At 39.0% G+C, this 18,833-nt stretch overlaps 4 protein-coding genes across 7 annotated transcripts in view; 3 read left to right on the top strand and 1 right to left on the bottom strand.

Annotated features, from left to right (window-relative positions):
• Positions 1-15,459, bottom strand: part of LOC141914286 (protein KTI12 homolog) — a 28,719-nt gene extending 13,260 nt beyond the window's left edge. The window contains exons 1-9 of the mRNA XM_074805570.1: positions 15,312-15,459; positions 14,527-14,578; positions 14,310-14,362; positions 14,163-14,218; positions 13,466-13,545; positions 13,018-13,177; positions 12,188-12,250; positions 11,576-11,644; positions 4,419-4,575 (exon numbers count right to left, since the gene is read on the bottom strand). Coding sequence (XP_074661671.1) covers positions 4,435-4,575; positions 11,576-11,644; positions 12,188-12,250; positions 13,018-13,177; positions 13,466-13,545; positions 14,163-14,218; positions 14,310-14,362; positions 14,527-14,578; positions 15,312-15,459 — 822 coding nt within the window. The 3' untranslated portion in view covers positions 4,419-4,434. The remainder of the gene's footprint in view (positions 1-4,418; positions 4,576-11,575; positions 11,645-12,187; positions 12,251-13,017; positions 13,178-13,465; positions 13,546-14,162; positions 14,219-14,309; positions 14,363-14,526; positions 14,579-15,311) is intronic.
• On the top strand, positions 237-4,102 carry LOC141914241 (uncharacterized). Of its 3 annotated transcripts, none has more exons than XM_074805508.1 (5): positions 237-475; positions 1,089-1,225; positions 1,671-1,961; positions 2,118-2,435; positions 2,629-4,102. In XM_074805508.1, the coding sequence occupies exons 2-5, from the start codon at positions 1,123-1,125 to the stop codon at positions 2,754-2,756; spliced, it is 840 nt and encodes a 279-aa protein (XP_074661609.1). In that variant the 5' UTR covers positions 237-475; positions 1,089-1,122; the 3' UTR covers positions 2,757-4,102. The 3 variants fall into 3 exon arrangements, with proteins under 3 accessions (XP_074661609.1, XP_074661608.1, XP_074661610.1); XM_074805507.1 differs by having other exon boundaries at positions 237-887; positions 1,090-1,225; XM_074805509.1 differs by lacking the exon at positions 237-475 and adding an exon at positions 902-921.
• LOC141914284 (uncharacterized) lies at positions 6,366-11,067 on the top strand. 2 transcript variants are annotated; one of them, XM_074805568.1, is made up of 5 exons: positions 6,366-6,623; positions 7,344-7,510; positions 8,062-8,391; positions 8,744-9,100; positions 9,655-11,067. In XM_074805568.1, the coding sequence occupies exons 2-5, from the start codon at positions 7,360-7,362 to the stop codon at positions 9,957-9,959; spliced, it is 1,143 nt and encodes a 380-aa protein (XP_074661669.1). In that variant the 5' UTR covers positions 6,366-6,623; positions 7,344-7,359; the 3' UTR covers positions 9,960-11,067. The 2 variants fall into 2 exon arrangements, with proteins under 2 accessions (XP_074661669.1, XP_074661668.1); XM_074805567.1 differs by having other exon boundaries at positions 6,367-6,618.
• A 189-nt stretch (positions 15,460-15,648) lies between the features above and the next one.
• On the top strand, positions 15,649-18,126 carry LOC141914285 (uncharacterized). Its single transcript, XM_074805569.1, has 5 exons — positions 15,649-15,919; positions 16,167-16,275; positions 16,388-16,524; positions 16,952-17,097; positions 17,835-18,126. The coding sequence occupies exons 1-5, from the start codon at positions 15,649-15,651 to the stop codon at positions 18,006-18,008; spliced, it is 837 nt and encodes a 278-aa protein (XP_074661670.1). The 3' UTR covers positions 18,009-18,126.
• The last annotated feature ends 707 nt before the right edge of the window (positions 18,127-18,833 follow it).

The raw sequence follows: 18,833 nt of genomic DNA, 5'->3' as shown, positions 1-18,833 counted from the left end.
TTGCTCTCGTAAAGCGAAACGATTCTAAATAATCGTTACTCAATTGGATTTGTCGAATGTCCCCATGTCACGCAATCTTTTGGCCATAGATGGAGTACGATACCTATTTGATAACAACAGAGACTTTCGAAGCAAAATATAGATGACGCTGATATTGACCGAAAGTAGTGCTCCATATTTTTAATTTATATTATTGGCAATCAGCATATATATTAGGCATAAATATGTATTAGATATTGCATTGGACAATACGTATGAAGGTTCATAATAAACGCACTCAAACACATCGATTCGGATCAAGCTAGAAACATCATGAAACATGGAAGTAAACACCAACAGCGACAGAGAGGTGCCATAATGAATAATGAAAGGATTTATAAGAAAAAATCGAAAAATGAAATGATAGAAGGCGTATGCTTGAGTGAAGATAGCGCGGGAATTTTGGAAAGTTTCCAGATATTTGGAACTCGTGACGGTAATCTAATTTTTAACGATTTCGACGATCAGACATATATAGATCAGGCTAGAAAAACCAAATGAGGACATTTCGAAACTAAAAGCACTTAGGCAAAACGACGTTCCAAGTTCTCATAAAGGATAAGCTGCATTTAAATGAACGAGTGAATGGTGACTACAATGGCATTATTTTCTAGCATACTATACGTGGTATTTTTTGCATAGTTCGAAGTTGGTGTCAAAGGTTTTTTGACGTTGACATCCAAGAGACTGCTGCAAATAAGATATCATCAATATAGTCAATTTTAAGCAAGCCCCGACGCGGATTCCAACATTTTGATATCACTGGAAAGCAAGATTCGAACTTTTTGGAGTAAAGAGAAATATGGGATTCGATCGAAACCGATGGAAATCGTGATATATCAAAACAGGAAGTGTCCGCCATTTTATATCAGCTCTATACTAGTGTGTTTAAGGGATCAAAAAATCGTTTATAAACTTAAATACGATATTCAATCCATAAATAAAACGACAGAATAAGATTTTAATTGAATTCTTTAATTCTAGATTAATTTTTTGTGTCCTACACAATTCAATAGAATAATATACGCAGATAATTTCATTCATGACAGGTGGCGCTGTTCGAGCCGGCATTCTACTAGCAAAATGGCTATTTCTCGAAGAATCCAAGCTATCATTGTGATTTTTCTCGTAATTCTGAATTCGTCCGAAAGCTCAGTGTCGAATAATAAGAGCGAAAATTACTCAGGTAAGTGTTTTAAGATTCATTTCATACTATAGCAGAATCATTTCTAACATTATCTTTTAGGGGATTACCAGCGCCAACCTGCTTAGCATAATGTCCTCTAGATGCAAGAGGTAAAAATCCTATTTAACGAGATTTTCTCAGTCGAAGACTGGGATGCGTTCTGATGCCAGACTTGTCAGTTAGGTTCACGAGGAAGAGGTGATACTGTATTCTGGTGCTGTATTGTAGCAAAATTGTTCATCAGCATTATTTCTAGGTACTACATGGGTGTCCCTAGGATGGGGGGGGGGGTTCGGCAGTTCGAACGAACCCCCTTTTTGAATTTTCAGACAAAATATGTTCTGGGGAGGACACCCAGACACCTCTATTCCTAAAAACGAACCCTCCAAAAAAAAAAAATCCTTGGGACGCCCATGTACTAGTCAAGCATAGTGTTCCATTCCAGGAAAAATGACAATATCTGCATATCCGGAATCCCCGATTCGTCACGGCGCATCATTCCGAATACGTTGCGATTACCTAGGTGTACCGAATCACCAGGTAGCAAGCCTTCTGCTGCTGCACGAACCCAGTAACACCTTGATCGCATCCGAGAGGCAAGTTGAACAAGGTTGGCGACGATCGGATTCAAAAGAGGGGTGCATAGATGTCACTAAGAACGCCATGATGTTAGGAGATGCAGGTGTCTACACATGCTGTCGTGGACAAGCATGTGCCAGTATTTCTATCAGCATCGGTATGTACAACGTTCCAAGTGGCATCCTTTAGCTTAAGTTTAGAGACAAAGCTCCCCCACCCCATTTTCCTGAAGAATACAATTGCCCACCCCATTTTCCCGAAGAAGACAATTGCCCGTTTAACCTTAAAAACATCATTAAATCTTTCCCCACAGATGTGGTTGATCTCCGAATTCTTCCAATAAGCCAGGTAGGAGATCCAGTGGTAGTCGAGTGCTCAACGATCTACGCGAAGGAAGCAAACGTCATAAAATCAGACATCATCATCGCAGTGAATGGAAAAATGATTGTAAGCGGCTGCCGCAAAGATTCCGATTCAGGTTTTAACATCAACGTCACCGGGTGTCCGAACGAATCGGGCAGACGGGCCATTCGCATGAAAATCGAAGCGTCCGATTCGATGGAAGTTTGCTGTCAGTTCGGTGAAGGAAACAAGCAATGCAGCACAATTACAGCCATTGTGCCAAATGAAGGTACCGTAATATAATCTAATCCTTTTACCAGTGGAAGTTCTCTATTTCCCGAATTCAGACGATCCGGTCGTTGAAATTAGCCTTCAGTTATTAGAATTTTCAGACAGTAATATAAAATATAATTTGACAATGGAAGATTTGTCTTGGAAAACTTTGGATATCTCTATAGTCATGTTTCCTTGTCTTTTTTCAGAAACTCATACAATGATCTCAACAACCAGTAAGGAACCTGCATACACATTCAGTGGTACAGAAACCGATGTTTATTCCATCATCACCATTACGATTGCGATTATATCAATGGCATTTTTGGCTTTTTAATTCACATTCCTGTGACTTAAAATGAGACGACGAATCTTTTTGCTATGTTTTTGATATTTGACATTATTTTTTGACACTAGATAAGGGTATTTACGGTTTCTTACAATGTGATCATATCAAAATAAAAGCATTTTTAGCATTTTTCCGATGAGAGTATTAATAATTCTAACACACATTCCTGTATGATCTGAAATGTATTCGCTGTTTTTACTATTGGTCATTTACATTCGGAACAGATATCTTTTTTTCCGATTAGGGTACCTAATTATGAGCTTGTCAATCAACATTTATCGAGGTCACGAAATCCTGAGTATGCTTCGTAGTATGTGCCTGTAGATGTATTGAAAACGGGCGTGGAAAGCGATCTCCCACGTCAATTAAAGATACGTAGAAAGATGAATAAATTTTGGATGAGAAACTAAACGATACAATTTTCCATAAATATATATTGAACTGTTTCCTTGTTATTCCCACAGCTGAAACAACTTCCGCAGTAGCATTTTAAGGTCGTTGGCACGTTAAGTTTTCGTATATCTATTCAATAGTTTATTACAATCCTGTTGACCTAAACATTCAAAACTATAATTTTATCAAATTCGTTTGGTAACGTGCCTAGATGAAGATTAAGAGCACACTGTGTTTCACTGTGCATAGTGCAGTTAAGTCCCGAGTGGAGTGGTTAACAGTGACTGATTTGATTCACACTAGAGGCGTCTGCTCAATTCAATTCAAAGTGCTAAAACACACGTTGAGGCACCTCCCATTCAGTTTACCGATGCACTGGTGTTTTTCATTGGGCTCATATAGATAAAACGGTACATAACAATCCTCAACATTCACTGAAAGTCCTTCTTAGTTTATATCGTGATCCAATAATGCCATCTTAGGAATGATACATAATATTACGCATGATATGATATTAGAGTTATGCGAATCAAATGACTTCATAAATCGGTGCTGTTTACAGCAGACCACGACGTGTGCAGAAGCAATGCTGATCGTTAGGCCTTCTTTTTCTATTTTCTATATTTACGCTACAATCAATCATTGTATTCACTTCATTCTATCTATTGAGATTATCTATTGAATTCGAAAAAGATTTTTTTCAACGTGCCAATGACCATTGAACTTTATACACGTTAGGAGTTCGCTTTCCTCATATATTGTATTGATATTGATAAAGTTTTTTTTTAACTGGTAACGATATGTGCGCTTGATAGTGCAGTGTGTAACTGTGGATGCATGTGTTTCGACTGTATTATATAATATGCGAAAATAAAGTGCGAACAACGAGTACGATATCAAAATATCAGTTGGCTTTCAAATCGAACAAATTTCATAACGCAAACTTGGTAGGAAAAGAACTGTCGATATTCATGAAACGACTTTCTTCTCGATTGTCCATACTTCACGTGCGTTCCTGCCGGGACATTTTCAAATTCAAAATGAACAGAAGGTGTTCGCCCACACTTTGGCATGCATCTAATGAAATAAAATGACGAAGTGATCGTCGAAACACGACGTGTGTTCTTGAGGATTAAGTTTTTAGTTCGAAACGAAAATGGGAAAAAAAACATGCGCCTCAACCAGTGGTTAGTTTTCCCCGTTTTGAGTTCTTCAAACAACAAAACGATTAAAAAGAAGATCGTACAAGATAATTACGCGGTAAACGACGGTTTTATTTGACGCTGTTGTTGAGATACTGAACGAACAAGTTCGCTATTTTGGGAACGTCGACCGTGTGCACTTTCGTGTAGGTGATGAACTGACGGCGGGATCTCTGCAGTTCGGCCAAAGTGATGACTCGCTGAAAACTGAAGTACGACAGTAAAGGAAAAAAACACGCCATAAACGTTTCGGATATTTCCTAGAATTAAACAGAATCGAGAAAGAAAATTCTCCGAAGCGAGAAAATCTCACAACGAAAACCTACATACCAAGAATTGGTATTAACATTTATATTTAAAGAGCTACTCTTTACTTGATTTATGACTAAAGTCCACAGTAGGGTTAAAGCACTAATATGCGCTAAAACTGCATAAAAATCTACCTCAATTTTCAAACTTTTATTCTTTTTAACTACTGAAAAGTGCCTTTTCATATGTGAACCCCTTTATTCAGCCTGGATCAACTCCTCTAAAGCCATTTTCATCCCTAATAACTTTTCATTTCTATATCTATGCAGGAAGTGTAATGTGTAACTTATTACACTGCCCTGATCTATGATGGTATATTTTTAGAGAGAGGTAAACAATCACCAGGTTCCCTAATTAGGTCAATATTGGTGACAAACATAGTTGAGACCATATGAAACTTGCTACAAATTTTCGGTGACACATATGCGACAGATATATTCACTACCGGTATATTCCTTTCACAAAAAAAATACTACACTTGCACGCACCGTATGGTGTTTTTGTCCACAGTAATGCGACAATCAACCCACAGCCCAGTTCCATAGTCATGGCTTAGACTTAAGACCAATTTAAGACCATTTTAGTTCTATAAACCAATCTAATAACTAAACACCGGTCTTAAAATTTAAGATCATTTTTGGACTTAAGTCTCAACTGAGGAACCAGCCCAAAGACTTAAAACATTTGAGACTTTTTTTTTGAATATTTGATCACCAAGGCTTCGCGTGTATTTTCGTAACATCACCTGAACTACAAACACCAGACAAAAGACATTTCAACTACAAACACCAGACATTAGACATTTTATCTGCGCAATTCACATGTGTTCAGAACTTCACCTGAGATACTTTAAATTCAAAAAACCAGATATATCAGCATTCCAACAACACACTTTCCTAAAAGCGTTCATCTAGATCAGGGTGGCTACTATTATTTGACTCTTGATCTGCACAGTCAGAGATGGAAACTGTTGGATTTTGTGCGCGAATTAGAAATCTCAACTAATTTCCCTAATCTTTCCATGATTTTTAGCTCTCTTTTTTTAAACAAAATTCCTTGACTATTCCCCAACTTTTCCTGATTTCGAGGCAAGTGGCCACGAATTGTAGAGTTCAGGATTTTTATCTCAGCCATTTCTAGACAGCGACTTTAACCGTTCAATTATGTATTTAATGTACTACAGAAGGCCCTTTTTCTGACACAGCTGTGACGCAGTATCAGTCAATTTGGTCGCACATAACCGGTCGGAAAAACACTACATAACAACACAGATTAAATATAGGCCTATTACTCTCTCTACGCATATGAAATATAAACAACTCGCTTACGTGCGTGAGTCCTGGATATGTTTAATCGACTTAATGGAAATAGACTTATGCATAATAAATGATCATATACTACAGATTACTATACGGATAGAAACGGGACAATATGAATCGAACGTGCACGTAAAAAAAAATCAAAATGTGAATTGCGACGTGACGACAAATCGAGGATAAAGGGTTGATGTAAAAGTTAGATTTCATTTCGCGACTAAATGTGACCGTACATGTAAAACTGAGTCAAAGTGATGGGTCCGGAATTTCAAGTATACTCTTAAGCATGACGTAAGCACCTAGTATGACGATAAGATCCTAATTTAGTTTATCAGGGAAACCCAAACGCCATCGTTGACCCGTGCAAGATAAAAGCGACGACAGGAGCGTATTCAATTCATTACGCCTTCAGTCTTCAGTCAAACATAGATCGAACCAACGTTTCTGCGACAAACAGAGGGCTAATTGTGTCGATTTTAACAGGATTTCGCGTAAAAGAAAGCGAATCGTATCAATTTCAGTATTTCGCGTGTTAAACGGATAAACGATAAATGTGATTATTCGACGGCGTCTGGAACAAACTTTCACTTTCTGAAAATTGGTATCGCGGGCTTTAGACGCTTTTAAAAGGTAAGGTACGAAACTTTCATTTAAATAAGGGTAAAAAAGAATTTGCAAAATTTGCGCCTGAAACTACTAGCGATTTCACAGTCGGTAGTTTGATGGTGACGTCATATGGGATTAGGGAATGGTCTAATTAACATCTACGGCCGCCGGTGTTTCATCAGTTGCCTCAATATCCGCCACCGAACAGTTATAAAAATCAAATACATATTTTCACATTATATTATCTTGGAAATTCGCCAACAGATTTTACTCGTCGTCAATCGAATTTGTGTCACACAGTTAGACTCCATGTAAATATGTAACTTCCGTGTGCATATGATTACGTACGCTATCTAAATATAGCCATGACGTCACGGGATTTTCCCCATTCTTGCAAACAAAATCGAACCCACTTCTAATTGTAAGTCTGTTAGGACTCATTGGTCGATTCAAATACTCCATTCAGTACAATTAATAGTACATGTAACTTGGATAATAGGTTTATCGCGATGGATTATAAAACGTTAACATGAAGTCGAGTGGGCGGCCATGTTGCCTTTCGGATCGTAAATTTGCATAAGTTATTCAGAAACGAACACGCGTACTGATCCGGGTATGGCGACGGTGCGCGATTTTCGTGGATAAATTTGCATAAATTACCCATTACCCACTAACGTAGCGTACGAGACGCCACCAAACGATTAAAATTTGTATCGCAGACTGTAAATGATTCACTTCCGTCGATGCAGGTTACCGAGCTGGTCGATGATGAAAAGGGCTTTAACTGAAACAGAAGGCAACATAGTTTCTCCTGATGTTATAGTAGAAATGATCCGGCTTATTTTCGCTTTGATGGCGACTTGTCTCATCGTCTCGACCTGTACACCACGAGCGGTGAACGCCAGAAGTTTGAAAGGTAAGTCAGAATAGACATTGTTTTATTGCAAGAAAACGAAAGAGATCCGTGAGATTTTCCATGCCCGGCATTACATCATGTCACAGGCTTCGAACCACTGCCTTCCAGAGAAGCATCGAATGGACGATCAGAAATTGAGATGAATGGTAATACGTAGAATGAATAAATGAGGAAGTCCCACAATTCGAATTTAATGCGACAGAATTTATCAAAATGAAACCACGGCGTTCGGCTGTTGACTAAAACAGCTATCGACGTCTCTGGCGAAGTACTGCTTTTTAAAAGTGTGCTAATAGAATATCTAATGCGTGCCGGTCGGTAGCGGTATTTTCAATTAAGGCATCCGATGATGAGTTCTAGTACACCAGACATCGTAGATTCCAAACGAAATCACTACTCTGGTTTCAATAATGCTTCACAATTTGGATTCGTATTAGAACGGTTTTCGGCAAACCAATGCCAAAGATTCTACGAGACGTCGATCGCTCCCTTCTCCAGGTTTCCCTCATCATTGACATGAGCATGTCGTAATACCATCATCTCTTCAACAGGTGTGGTGCGATCTCCTAAGATAAACATGTCAGTCACGCCGTCTTCGTTGAGGCTACCGGCGAGCGGGGGTCCGGTGACGATAGCGTGTGGACCGGCTGACGACGATAGAGATTACCAAACGCGATTATGCAAAAAAAATGGCACCGACGATGAATACATCGCAAATGGACGCGATGTCCTTAAATTCAACAAATGGAGTTCGAATCAGATGCAGGACGGTGATCATGCGGTCGTCAATGTAACGAATGATAATTTCACTTTCGCCGATGCTGGTACATACGTTTGCACATATAAAAATTATCCGAGAGAATTCCGGAAGATCGAAGTGGGTAAGTGTTCTAAAAATCAAATTCTACTCGAACCATTCACTTTATACAGGTATCGTCAGTCTGGAAATCCTACTCGCACATCGTTGTCCACCGTCCGAAGGCGCGTGTTGGTGAAATATCTAATTACTGGCGGTAGTTCATGTTTAGTTCTATCAAAAAATGTCTCGGGTGAATTCTTATGAAACTCCAGCACAAGATTCTGATAAGATGGTGCATGTATTTTTTTTGCTGACGTGTTTTAAAATGATCCTGAGTCATCATTGCTGTTAGCAACGTCTTTAATGATTAATAACTACAATAACGGTCTTATCAATGTCAATAGTTTCTTCGATGATCGTTGCTATACTTTCAGATTTACTCGAATTGACCGTGACGCCATCGAGTCCTGTAGCTAACAACACCAGGATGGATGCCACATGTCAGTGGATACACCACGTAGATGACCCGCTCCTGCGCACTCTGAGATTCGAATCTCGGAGCCGCGGGGAAGAAGACGTCATGTTGTCGAACGAATGCACGACGAGCCCCGAATTCCGCGAGTCGCCGTACGAGGGTAAGATCGGGAAAAAGTGCAACAACATCAGCAAAACACCGACGAACCAACCGCTCGAGCATGTACAGTTCACGGTCACCAGAAACATGACAATCTGTTGTTCGATTAACGACTTAAGAAAAGTTTGCCACGACATCGTAGTCTATGAAAAAAGAGGTATTGTTTGTTCGTCATATATGCGTCATGATGACGCCATAAAAAAGGGACTTCCCCGCGATAAGGGCTTCTTGAAGTTTGAACGTTGATTATTGAACTCTTTATGTCCTTTATGTAACAATGGCTTGAGCTTATATGTAATATATAAAACAAATTAATTATATAACTTCTGTTAAATGCAAGTCTAAATTAATATATCCTTTATACATTGATGTAAATTATTCAGAAAATAAATATAATACAAAATTGTGGAACTGGATCTAGAGACGAATTTATCCCACAAAATTGTGAAACTGGATCCAGACTTAAATTAAATCCTAACAACCGTGCAACTGGGACCAGAGACAAATTTATCTCACACAACTGTATCCACACTAGAATTAAACCACAAAAAAACTGTGGAACTGTGGACTGGATCCGTATTCGAATGAGACCCAAACAACTGTGGAACTAGGTCCATAGTTGAATTAAACCCATCAGTTGAACTGGGTATAGACTAAGATTTAGAAAATTAGGTTCAGGAATTTAACCATTTCTAAACTGAATTTTTCCAGGTAAAGATGCGACTACAGAACGCTTGAATCAAACAGTATTAAACAGCACAAGGTCTACAGTCGAGAGTGGAAAGCAGGTATCAAATCCGCTCGACCCCGGTCAAATTGTAGGAGTGGTAGTAGGAGTGGTGTGCGTGGCAGTATTATTCGGGTTGTTGGCTGTTTGTCTCTATCGTCGCAATAAGCCGCGGTCACCGACTTCTGCCAGACATAAAGATCATCAAGAAGAACAATCGCACAGACAAAATGCTTCTGAAGAGATTGAATTAATGGATAATCAAAATTCGAGTGACGGAAATACTTGAACGAATCGAGCAGCCGGTAGCAGCAGCAACAACAGCGGTAAATTTCGAACTTTAGATCTGATAATGACAGTTGGATTTCAGTGTGGAGTCGGGATCGAAAAGAGATGAAGCGCGCAGCTTTTCGGTCGGTGGTGTTACATATCGATAGTTCTTATTCTACAGTGAGAAAAAGAAACAATGCAATAATGCATAAGTCTATGTAAATTAGTCAGCTTTCAGAGAATTCTACTTCATAGATATATATATATATATATACTTAACTATAAACTCACCAGGCGAAATCTGGCCCCGTAAAAGTTAAGCTTTAACCTCTTTAATCAGGGAAAATCCATTTCATATTTTTTGGTAGTCTGAGTCACACTTTTAGCTTGTGATCATGTATATCTATGCGTGAGTCATTCTAAAACTTTAAGTCAATTGTTTTTGCTTTGGATGGGTGGGTTAAATGGGTTTAGCCCTATAGTCCTTACTTATCTTCATGATAACAGCGGCTGGCTGGGCTGTGTACCTTGAAGTAACCATTCGTCAAATGATTTCTCCAAGGTTGTACTATCCATACTCGAAAACTGCGGGCCGTTGTGCAGTAAAGTCTTAGATTTTGTTTAGACCAGTCTTACGACATATGACAACGAACGTTTAGAATTAGTTAAGCCACGACTTTCCGACTTGGCCCCCTTAAGAAAGTCAACGGTAAGGCCAGACAGCGCTAGGAACCAGTTAAACGATGAGATACCTGTGCAAAACTTAAGTTATTACTTCGCAGTGCGAAGGGATGTAAGAATACATGTATCATTTATCTGATTGTATTATCGAACACGACGGACATGTTGAACATGTTTAAACGTGTCCTTGATGAGTATTGAAATCAAGAGAATGAAACATTAGTCGAATCTTTTTTACTATTCGGAGTGTTTTAGAAATATTGCGTTGAGTTGAATTACTTAAACTGTCGGCTTGTTACGTGCATGCCACCACAATCATCCAATCGATTATAGCTGTGAATCGTACTGCTTGATAATCTTTTTATAAAGCTTTCAATTCAGTCATTTCAAGCGATTATTTTGCATTTATAAATAGGCTAGTAATACATTTTTGTACATACTCTTGTCTTAATCGTTCTTTCTTTATCGTTCAATTTGTCTTTATTATTATGAAAACCTAAATGAAAAATCACGCACAGAAACAACCTTCGTGTATGCAACAGGGGTGGATGGAGGAAAATTGGAAGGGGCCGGGTCCAGAAGAAAAGAAAAGACATTTCTCGCATGAAGCAGCCAAGTCAGAGGCCTCTATTACGGTTCCCCACAGTTTCGCCCTTGGTTTTGAATATTTTCGAGGAAATAAATCCGAAAGGTTGCAATTTCCGAGTGGAGGAGTTTCAAATTTACAGGTTTTTAACGATTTCTGTCTTGAAAAGGGTCACATCAATGGGAAGGCAGGTGTCCCGACCCCGAGACCGCCCCCAAAACCCGTCACTGTGTAAGTAGGCATAGAACATTTCCCAGATAGTAGGAAAATTTCCAAACTGGAATAAATCAGTCTCTAAACAAACCTTTTTAGTATAAAATTAGATCTTCACCTGACTACATACCGGTATTATCATATAAAAAGGATATTGAATCGTTGGCTGCAGAAATCTTCAGCTCATCGCCGGGAACGGCTGTTTTTTGACTAGACATTATTTCCTAAACGATAAAAATGTGAACAAATTGTGAACACAATTCACGAAGATCACAGAACAAATGAACAAAACTGTCCAGTTTCACGAGAAGATTCAACTCCTAAATCGATCTAAGATAAACTGGCTCAATGGTTACTTACAACAGGTTGGCGCCATTTTCCGCCAATTTACAAATCCCCTCGAGTTTAATTTTCCCAGATATTTATTTCCATGCGATTACACAATGCGATTTCCATCGAGTGAACGGGAGAAATTTCTAGGTCTAAAATGCTACAATTCATTCATTTTTCATTGAATCGTGTGAATTCATTGATCAATAAACACGAGGTCAGTTTTCCAGGATTTTGGTAAAATTTGTCAAATTCCCCGAGTTTTCCCCGATTTTTTTCTAGATTTTTCAGGTTCCCTAAGTTTTCCAGGTTTCCTAGGTCAGGAGCACCATCCTGTGTAGGTTAATTCAAAATATTTTCCAAGTGGTCAATTTTTTCGTGAAATTGCAGCCTGAACCGTGGAATTCAGATGCGCAGAGATAAAACAGTGAACTCACGCTTATGATTTCTTTCGTAATTCGATCCAACTCGTAAAGGAAATCCGATGACGATAACGGTTGCTGAAACAACAAAAGACAGTTAGATATTTTTTGCAACTATCCCTTCTCGCTGGGAGTGCATGGACCGACCCACTAAATTTGACAATGTCAAAGGGAGGATAACAGAGGCAGCCATCTTTTCTGGAACAGCAATCCTGTCAGTCGATCTAAACAACCCTTTTTTTCAGGTTACATGTGTTGCCCACTTCCATGATGTCATAGGGGGATTTATGAAGCCAGCCATGCATATATGATGGAATCTTAAAGGGACTGCATTGAGTGTTAAGTGTATGACATCAGGGCTGCACCTTTTCAAACCCCCAAAAATACAGAAAATTTAACCTTAATTTTGGTGTAATTTTCTATTTCTGATAGGGGCAGCAGATAGTTTAAAAGGTATGGCTGTTTCTCAGACGGGTGGATATAAAAATGATAGGGGTGGCTGGCCCTCTAGTTTCATAAAAAATGGTCAATAATGAATTTCTTTAACCCTTTCAGTGCGTCTACACCGCAGTGCGGTGTATAAATCAGTGATGGATTTTGCTAGTACACCGCACTGCGATGTATTGATGGAATTAGTAATTTGTAATTATCTCTATTGAAAAATGGCAGCAAGTGTCAAACATAGTGAAATACTAGTAACTAACGATACACCGCACTGCGGTGTAGACGCACTATAGTGGTATTCCCATTGTTCAACACACTAGGGTGGAATTTTTTAGAATTTTCAAATTTTCTCCAGCACTATAGGGTATTAATTAGTCAGCACTGAAAGGGTTAAGGCGTACCGATTGCGTTGATTGATTTGGAGGCGGAGCTTTCTGATTAAACAGGGCGTTACAGATGTCCGCGTACGGCAGCTCGTCGTCGGTTTGTATCGTGAACAGCGGCGAATCCCAACGATTCCGAGAATCGGGACATTCGAATCTCATCAGCAATCCATTCAAACTAACATATAGAGAAAACAATAGAATATATAGAATATTAACTTTAAAAAAAATTGATACCTCATTTCTTGTTTGAGCTTTTAAGAGTTGACCCTATGAACCCTGTACATATCATATTGCAATTCTTAAATCATTATCATTGTCAGACCCGGCAGATATGGAAATGAACTGATTACTAATTTTATTGCAGTTTCACAAAATGACCCAGCTGATTAGGAGAAACGAGGTATTCTTTTTTAGCCTTATTTAATATACACGATTTTCTTTTTAGTCAACAGCAGAAACTTACACATCATGTGAATACTGGTCAGCATCAGGACGACTGCTGTTCCATTGTTTGCATAATTCTTCGCTAATATCACAGAATATCTACACGATTAAAACATCAACAACCATAAACAAGGATTCAGTAAAATTATGTTTAGTTACTGATGACGATCTTCTAATTGTCAATAACTTCAACGATTCAGTAAAATTATGATTAGTTACTAATGACGACCTTCTCATTCTTAATAACTTCAACGATTCCGTAAAATTATGATTAGTTACTGATGACGATCTTCTAATTCTCAGTAACTTCAACAATTCAGTAAAATAATGATAAGTAACTGATGACGACCATCGCATTGTCAATAACTTCAACGATTCAGTAAAATTATGATTATGGTAGTTACTGATGACGACCATCTCATTCTCAGTAACTTCAACAATTCAGTAAAATTATGATTAGTTACTGATGATGATGTTCACATTGTCATTGAATTCAAAACAAGTCAAAAAAATTCTGATTGACTTTTCGACTTTGACTGAAAGCATAACAAGCCCTTATCTAAGGATAAGTGCCTGTTACGTCAGAATACTCTTTATCTACATATATGGTAATACTAAATCCGCTGATCAAGTTACGTCAGAATAATATATAACTACAAGTATGGTATACAACTGATACCAGGCGGGCACAGGTCAACTATTAGTGAAATACATACCACGCATTGAGGAGTTTGTGCTGATTTCGTTACGCAGAAAAGTTCATAACGGAATCCTAGAAAATTGGAAATCGTATTATACAACAGATAATTACTGGTACTTTCTCAGATTTCAGGCATTATCAAACTGAAACGAATGATTTCTACCTTTTATATAATTCAATGAATCCAATATCACGACGTCTTCTTTGGAGATTTTTCTGAAAATTTAAAGAAATCAACATGAAATCATTTTAATTAGTCTTAGATAAACATTCATTACTATTTAACCAGTCAGACTGCAAGGCCTATCACAAATAATGCCATTAAATGATATATCAAAAACATAGATCATGCCATATCAAAAACATAAATCATGCCTCACCTCTGAACTTCTGATTTTAATGTCGCCCTGGTCTCCTTCTCTTTGAGCGAATCTGAAAATAGATATATCAATATTTTACAAAAATATTTGGCTTGGACATTAACCGCTTAAATTGGACTAGCTAATTTGGCCAGACTGGACACTGGCTAGCCTGAACTGGACACTAGTTTAAACGAGACACTGGCTGGTGGCATAACATGACATTAGCTAATTCTGACTGGACATTGGCTAGCTTTGACTGGACATTAGCTAGTTTAACTCGACGCTGGCTGGCAGCATTTCAAGGCATTAGCTAGTTTTGACGGGACACTGACTAGCTTGGACTGGGCCTAGTTGGATATGAGCCATGTTTCGATATTTGATACTGGCTTGAATTGATACCTGGACATTGGCTAGCTTAAACTGGACATTAGGTAGTTTAAATGAGACACTGCTGGCTGGTCGCATTACAGGACATTAGTTAATTCTGACTGGACACTGGCTAGATTGGACTGGGCCTTGTTGGATATTAGCCATATTTTGACATTCGATACAGGCTTGGATCGATGCCTGGACACTGTACGGTTTTCAAGCAAGCCAGGGTCTGGTCCAAACTGTACTTATAGCATCTTATAATCTAGAGTAGACATTGAACTGGACAGCTTATAGTCCGGACACTGGCTGATAAATAAACTTCTCCGGATGGAAATTGGCTAGCTTATAATGGAATTAAATTAGCTTAGTTTATGTCTGATAAGTGTGGGCGAATAAAATCATAATTTGAATTGAGATTGACCGTATCGTACCAATGTAAACAATGTTTTTTCCTAGGTCGGATTCAGTAATAATATGAACCCTGACGCCGCTGCGGTTCTCCTCGATAAAACGCTTCAACTGTTCGGCTCTGGTCGTTTTTCCCGAGCAAGGAAAGCCGCACATCATCACAAACGGCATTTTAAATCGGGCGAAATAGCAAACAAACAAGGGACAGAGGGTTAGTGGCTCTACGACCTTGAGAAAGGTAGACCCAGAAATGTTATTAAATCTCTCGGATTTCGGCGGTTTTTAAACAGTTTCAGGGTCAGATCTTCTACTCAGATCCTCGAATAGGGTCTGTTGATATCGCCGATTTGTTTTGTTAGCATGACATTCAGGATCACGGGAGGGATTCGGGTTCTAACAGCGGCGATGTCTCGGATAACTACGCGATCTCAGTCACCGAGTATCGGCTCCACGCTGACCTTGGCGCGTAGTCACCAACCAGCAGGGCGCGCGAAAATTCGAAAAGCATCAAATTTATCAATGTCAATGAATTCATCACTGGATAAATCGAATCACGAAGAGGAACAGCCGGCGAAAAGAGCTGAAATCATGCCTTCACAAGTGCAAGAACAAACTGATGTAGCAATGGAAGGTAAGCGCATGTGTTTCGTACATTTAAAATGGGAATTTTGTCTGAACAAATTTTCATCCCCACCGCCACACCCGCACCAGCTGGCGAAAAATTGTCGCCTTTTGTTTTGTATGTGAATGGCGAATGCTGCACTGTACTAGAGCTGATCGGTGAAAAATTTTCAAAGCCCTTGCTTTGTACTTTTTGTGATCGTTGTTAGTTATCTTAACTAATTAATCCCTGTTCATTGCGTTGTTTTTGGTTTCAGAGTCTGTGACGACGCCAAACCGGATCAAACTGTTATACCATAAACTGTCGGAGCACGCACTGGCGCCAGTTCGAGGTTCCAAGTTCGCTGCTGGTTTGGATTTGTGCAGGTTCGTTTATAAACGGAAGGTTTTTCCTCCGAAATCTCGCTTTCGCGCGTATCTTGATTTCGCCCCCGAAATGAAGACTTAACGTCATCGCGTGTTTTAACTACGTTTTCAGCGCTCATGATTACACGATCGAAGCGAATGGGAAAGTCTGCGCGATGACCGATATTCAAATCGCGTTACCGGACGGATGCTACGGTCGCGTCGCTCCGAGATCGGGACTCGCCTGGAAACACCACATCGACGTCGGAGGTGCGTTTAAGTATAGTCCTCTGAGCAGCGTTCATTCCCGGGTCCAGATATTTTGTGGCTGAGGCATACCCGGGGGGCGCCACTGATGGCTGGAAAACTTGGAGGATCTGAGAAATCTAGAAAAAACTCAGGGAATTTGACAAATTTTTACCAGAACTTGGGGAATTCAGATAATGCTATTAACCACGTGTTTCTTTATAGTTGATTCAATGAAAAATGAATGAATTTAAGTAGCATTTTAAACATGGAAAAATCACCCTATATCAGGAATATTCTCTAACTTATTCTTATTTCTTAATTCTAGAAATTTCTCTGATCCTACAAGTTGAAGGTGGTGGGGATTTGTAAACGAGCTGAAAGTGGTCGCCCAGAATTTGATGAGAATTTTCCCAATCTCTCGATTGAATTCGTTGTCTAAATATTTCAGCCGGTGTGATAGATCAGGATTATCGCGGCAACGTCGGCGTCGTTCTGTTCAACCACAACTCGAAGTCGTTCTCGATAAAACGCGGCGATCGCGTCGCGCAGCTGATACTCGAACGTATCTATATACCGGACATCGTCGAGTCAGAGGTAACGTGTGCTTTAAACAAACAAATAGGGGGTCATTCATTTATTATGTACGCATTCGGGTGTAATTACGTACTGTAATGCTTAATGTATACGAAAAAATGGCTGATTTTGTGTACAGAGGGGGAGGGGGGGTTGAAAAATTCAAATTTAATGCGTTCGTAATTAATGAATGATTCTTATAGTGGTCACTGACCTGGGTCTACTCGAAAAACTGCACGCTGTCCAACAGGGCGATCACTGACCTAGAAAACTCGGGGGATCGGATAGATCTAGAAAAAAATCATAGAATGAGAAATTTTACCGAAAACCTGGAGGAATTTGAAAGATTTTGCAAAAGAACCAGGAAAACTGAAGGAATTCGGATAATGCTATTGACCATGTGTTTCTCAATCACTTTCTTCATAGGAAAGAATACAGTGAAACATTCTAAACCTAAAATTTCTCTGGTTCACTAAGGGAATTTTCTATTGTATGATTGGAAAAAGTCGAGAATTGTAAATTGGTGGAAAGTGGCCGCCGTGTAACACTGGCACGATTTACGGACTTGTTCATATCTCTACTATACAATTAGTTTTCAAGGTGCACCACCAGATGGCGTGTTTCTAGGTCTTCAAATCGTCTTCAAAACATTATCCTCTTACTCACTTCATCTCCTTCGACGTCACGATGGAAGCTTCTCTCCTTTATCGGTATTTCTAAAAAAACAACGATAAAGTATATTTATTTGAATTTTTCAGACGAAGTTGCCGGAAACGGAGCGCGGAGCCGGAGGATTCGGTTCAACCGGAGGAGTGTCCTGCTCCGGAGACGCCGCTAAGTCGAGCGTATCCGATGATGTAACTGAGAAAACAGCGACTGATGGCGCGGCGAAAAAATCAGGAACCAATGGAACGCCAACGAAATCTTCGTGATTTTTCTAGTTTTTCTGTAAATTACTAGCAATTCTGTTTCTAATTCTCCACCACACTAGTGCAGCTTGCTGATACTTATTATTATCTGAGCATTTAATTCCGATAGGATCATACTGTAAATTACGTATATCTGAAAAATAAATTTCAGTCTATATTACCAAAGAAATTAGCTTTTGTTTTCGTGTATATTTGGTAGAGGAATTGGGATTCTATTTTGCAGAATATATGGAAATTGGTCTATTTCACGATTTAGTGCATGAAGTGCAACTGTTAGGAAAAATTCTAAGGCCCTGTGCCTACTATTCATGAGAAATTTCAACAAGTGTCACATTAGGACTTGAAAGTCATCTAACTAATATTCGTAACAGCCTTCTTAATTTGTGATCAAATAATCAGAAGCCAAGCACACGCATCACCACTTGGCAATAACTAACAAGAAGTACAAACTTCTGTGTTAGTAGAATATTGTTTAATTTAATGGTTTGAAAAACTTCGGGGAATAAAATTTAATTGGCTTTAAATTCTTCCTGTGGCATGTGAAGGCAATAAAACTTAATTTGCTTCCTGTGGCATGTGAATCTGTAGCTTTACGGTATACTAATACAATGAATACATTCGCTGAGAAAAGAGTTCTATCAAAAGTGGCTTGAAAGTTAATTTCAAAAGTAGATTCCCCTTAAATCAAGCTTTCACGTTGGCACAAATATTGATTTAAAGCAAGATAATGTTGAGGGGTGAATGAAATTTGGCTATGAAAAATATCCCTGTGCCTCACATGCCACAGTAGAATATCAGATTTGCATTAGATCTCAACCGTCCAGTGCT

This window comes from Tubulanus polymorphus, chromosome 12 (assembly GCF_964204645.1).
Source record: "Tubulanus polymorphus chromosome 12, tnTubPoly1.2, whole genome shotgun sequence".
In the NCBI taxonomy this organism is placed as follows: Eukaryota; Metazoa; Nemertea; class Palaeonemertea; order Tubulaniformes; family Tubulanidae; genus Tubulanus; species Tubulanus polymorphus.
The sequence above is the reverse complement of the archived record's forward strand: the minus strand, read 5'-3'. Positions and strand labels throughout refer to the sequence as shown.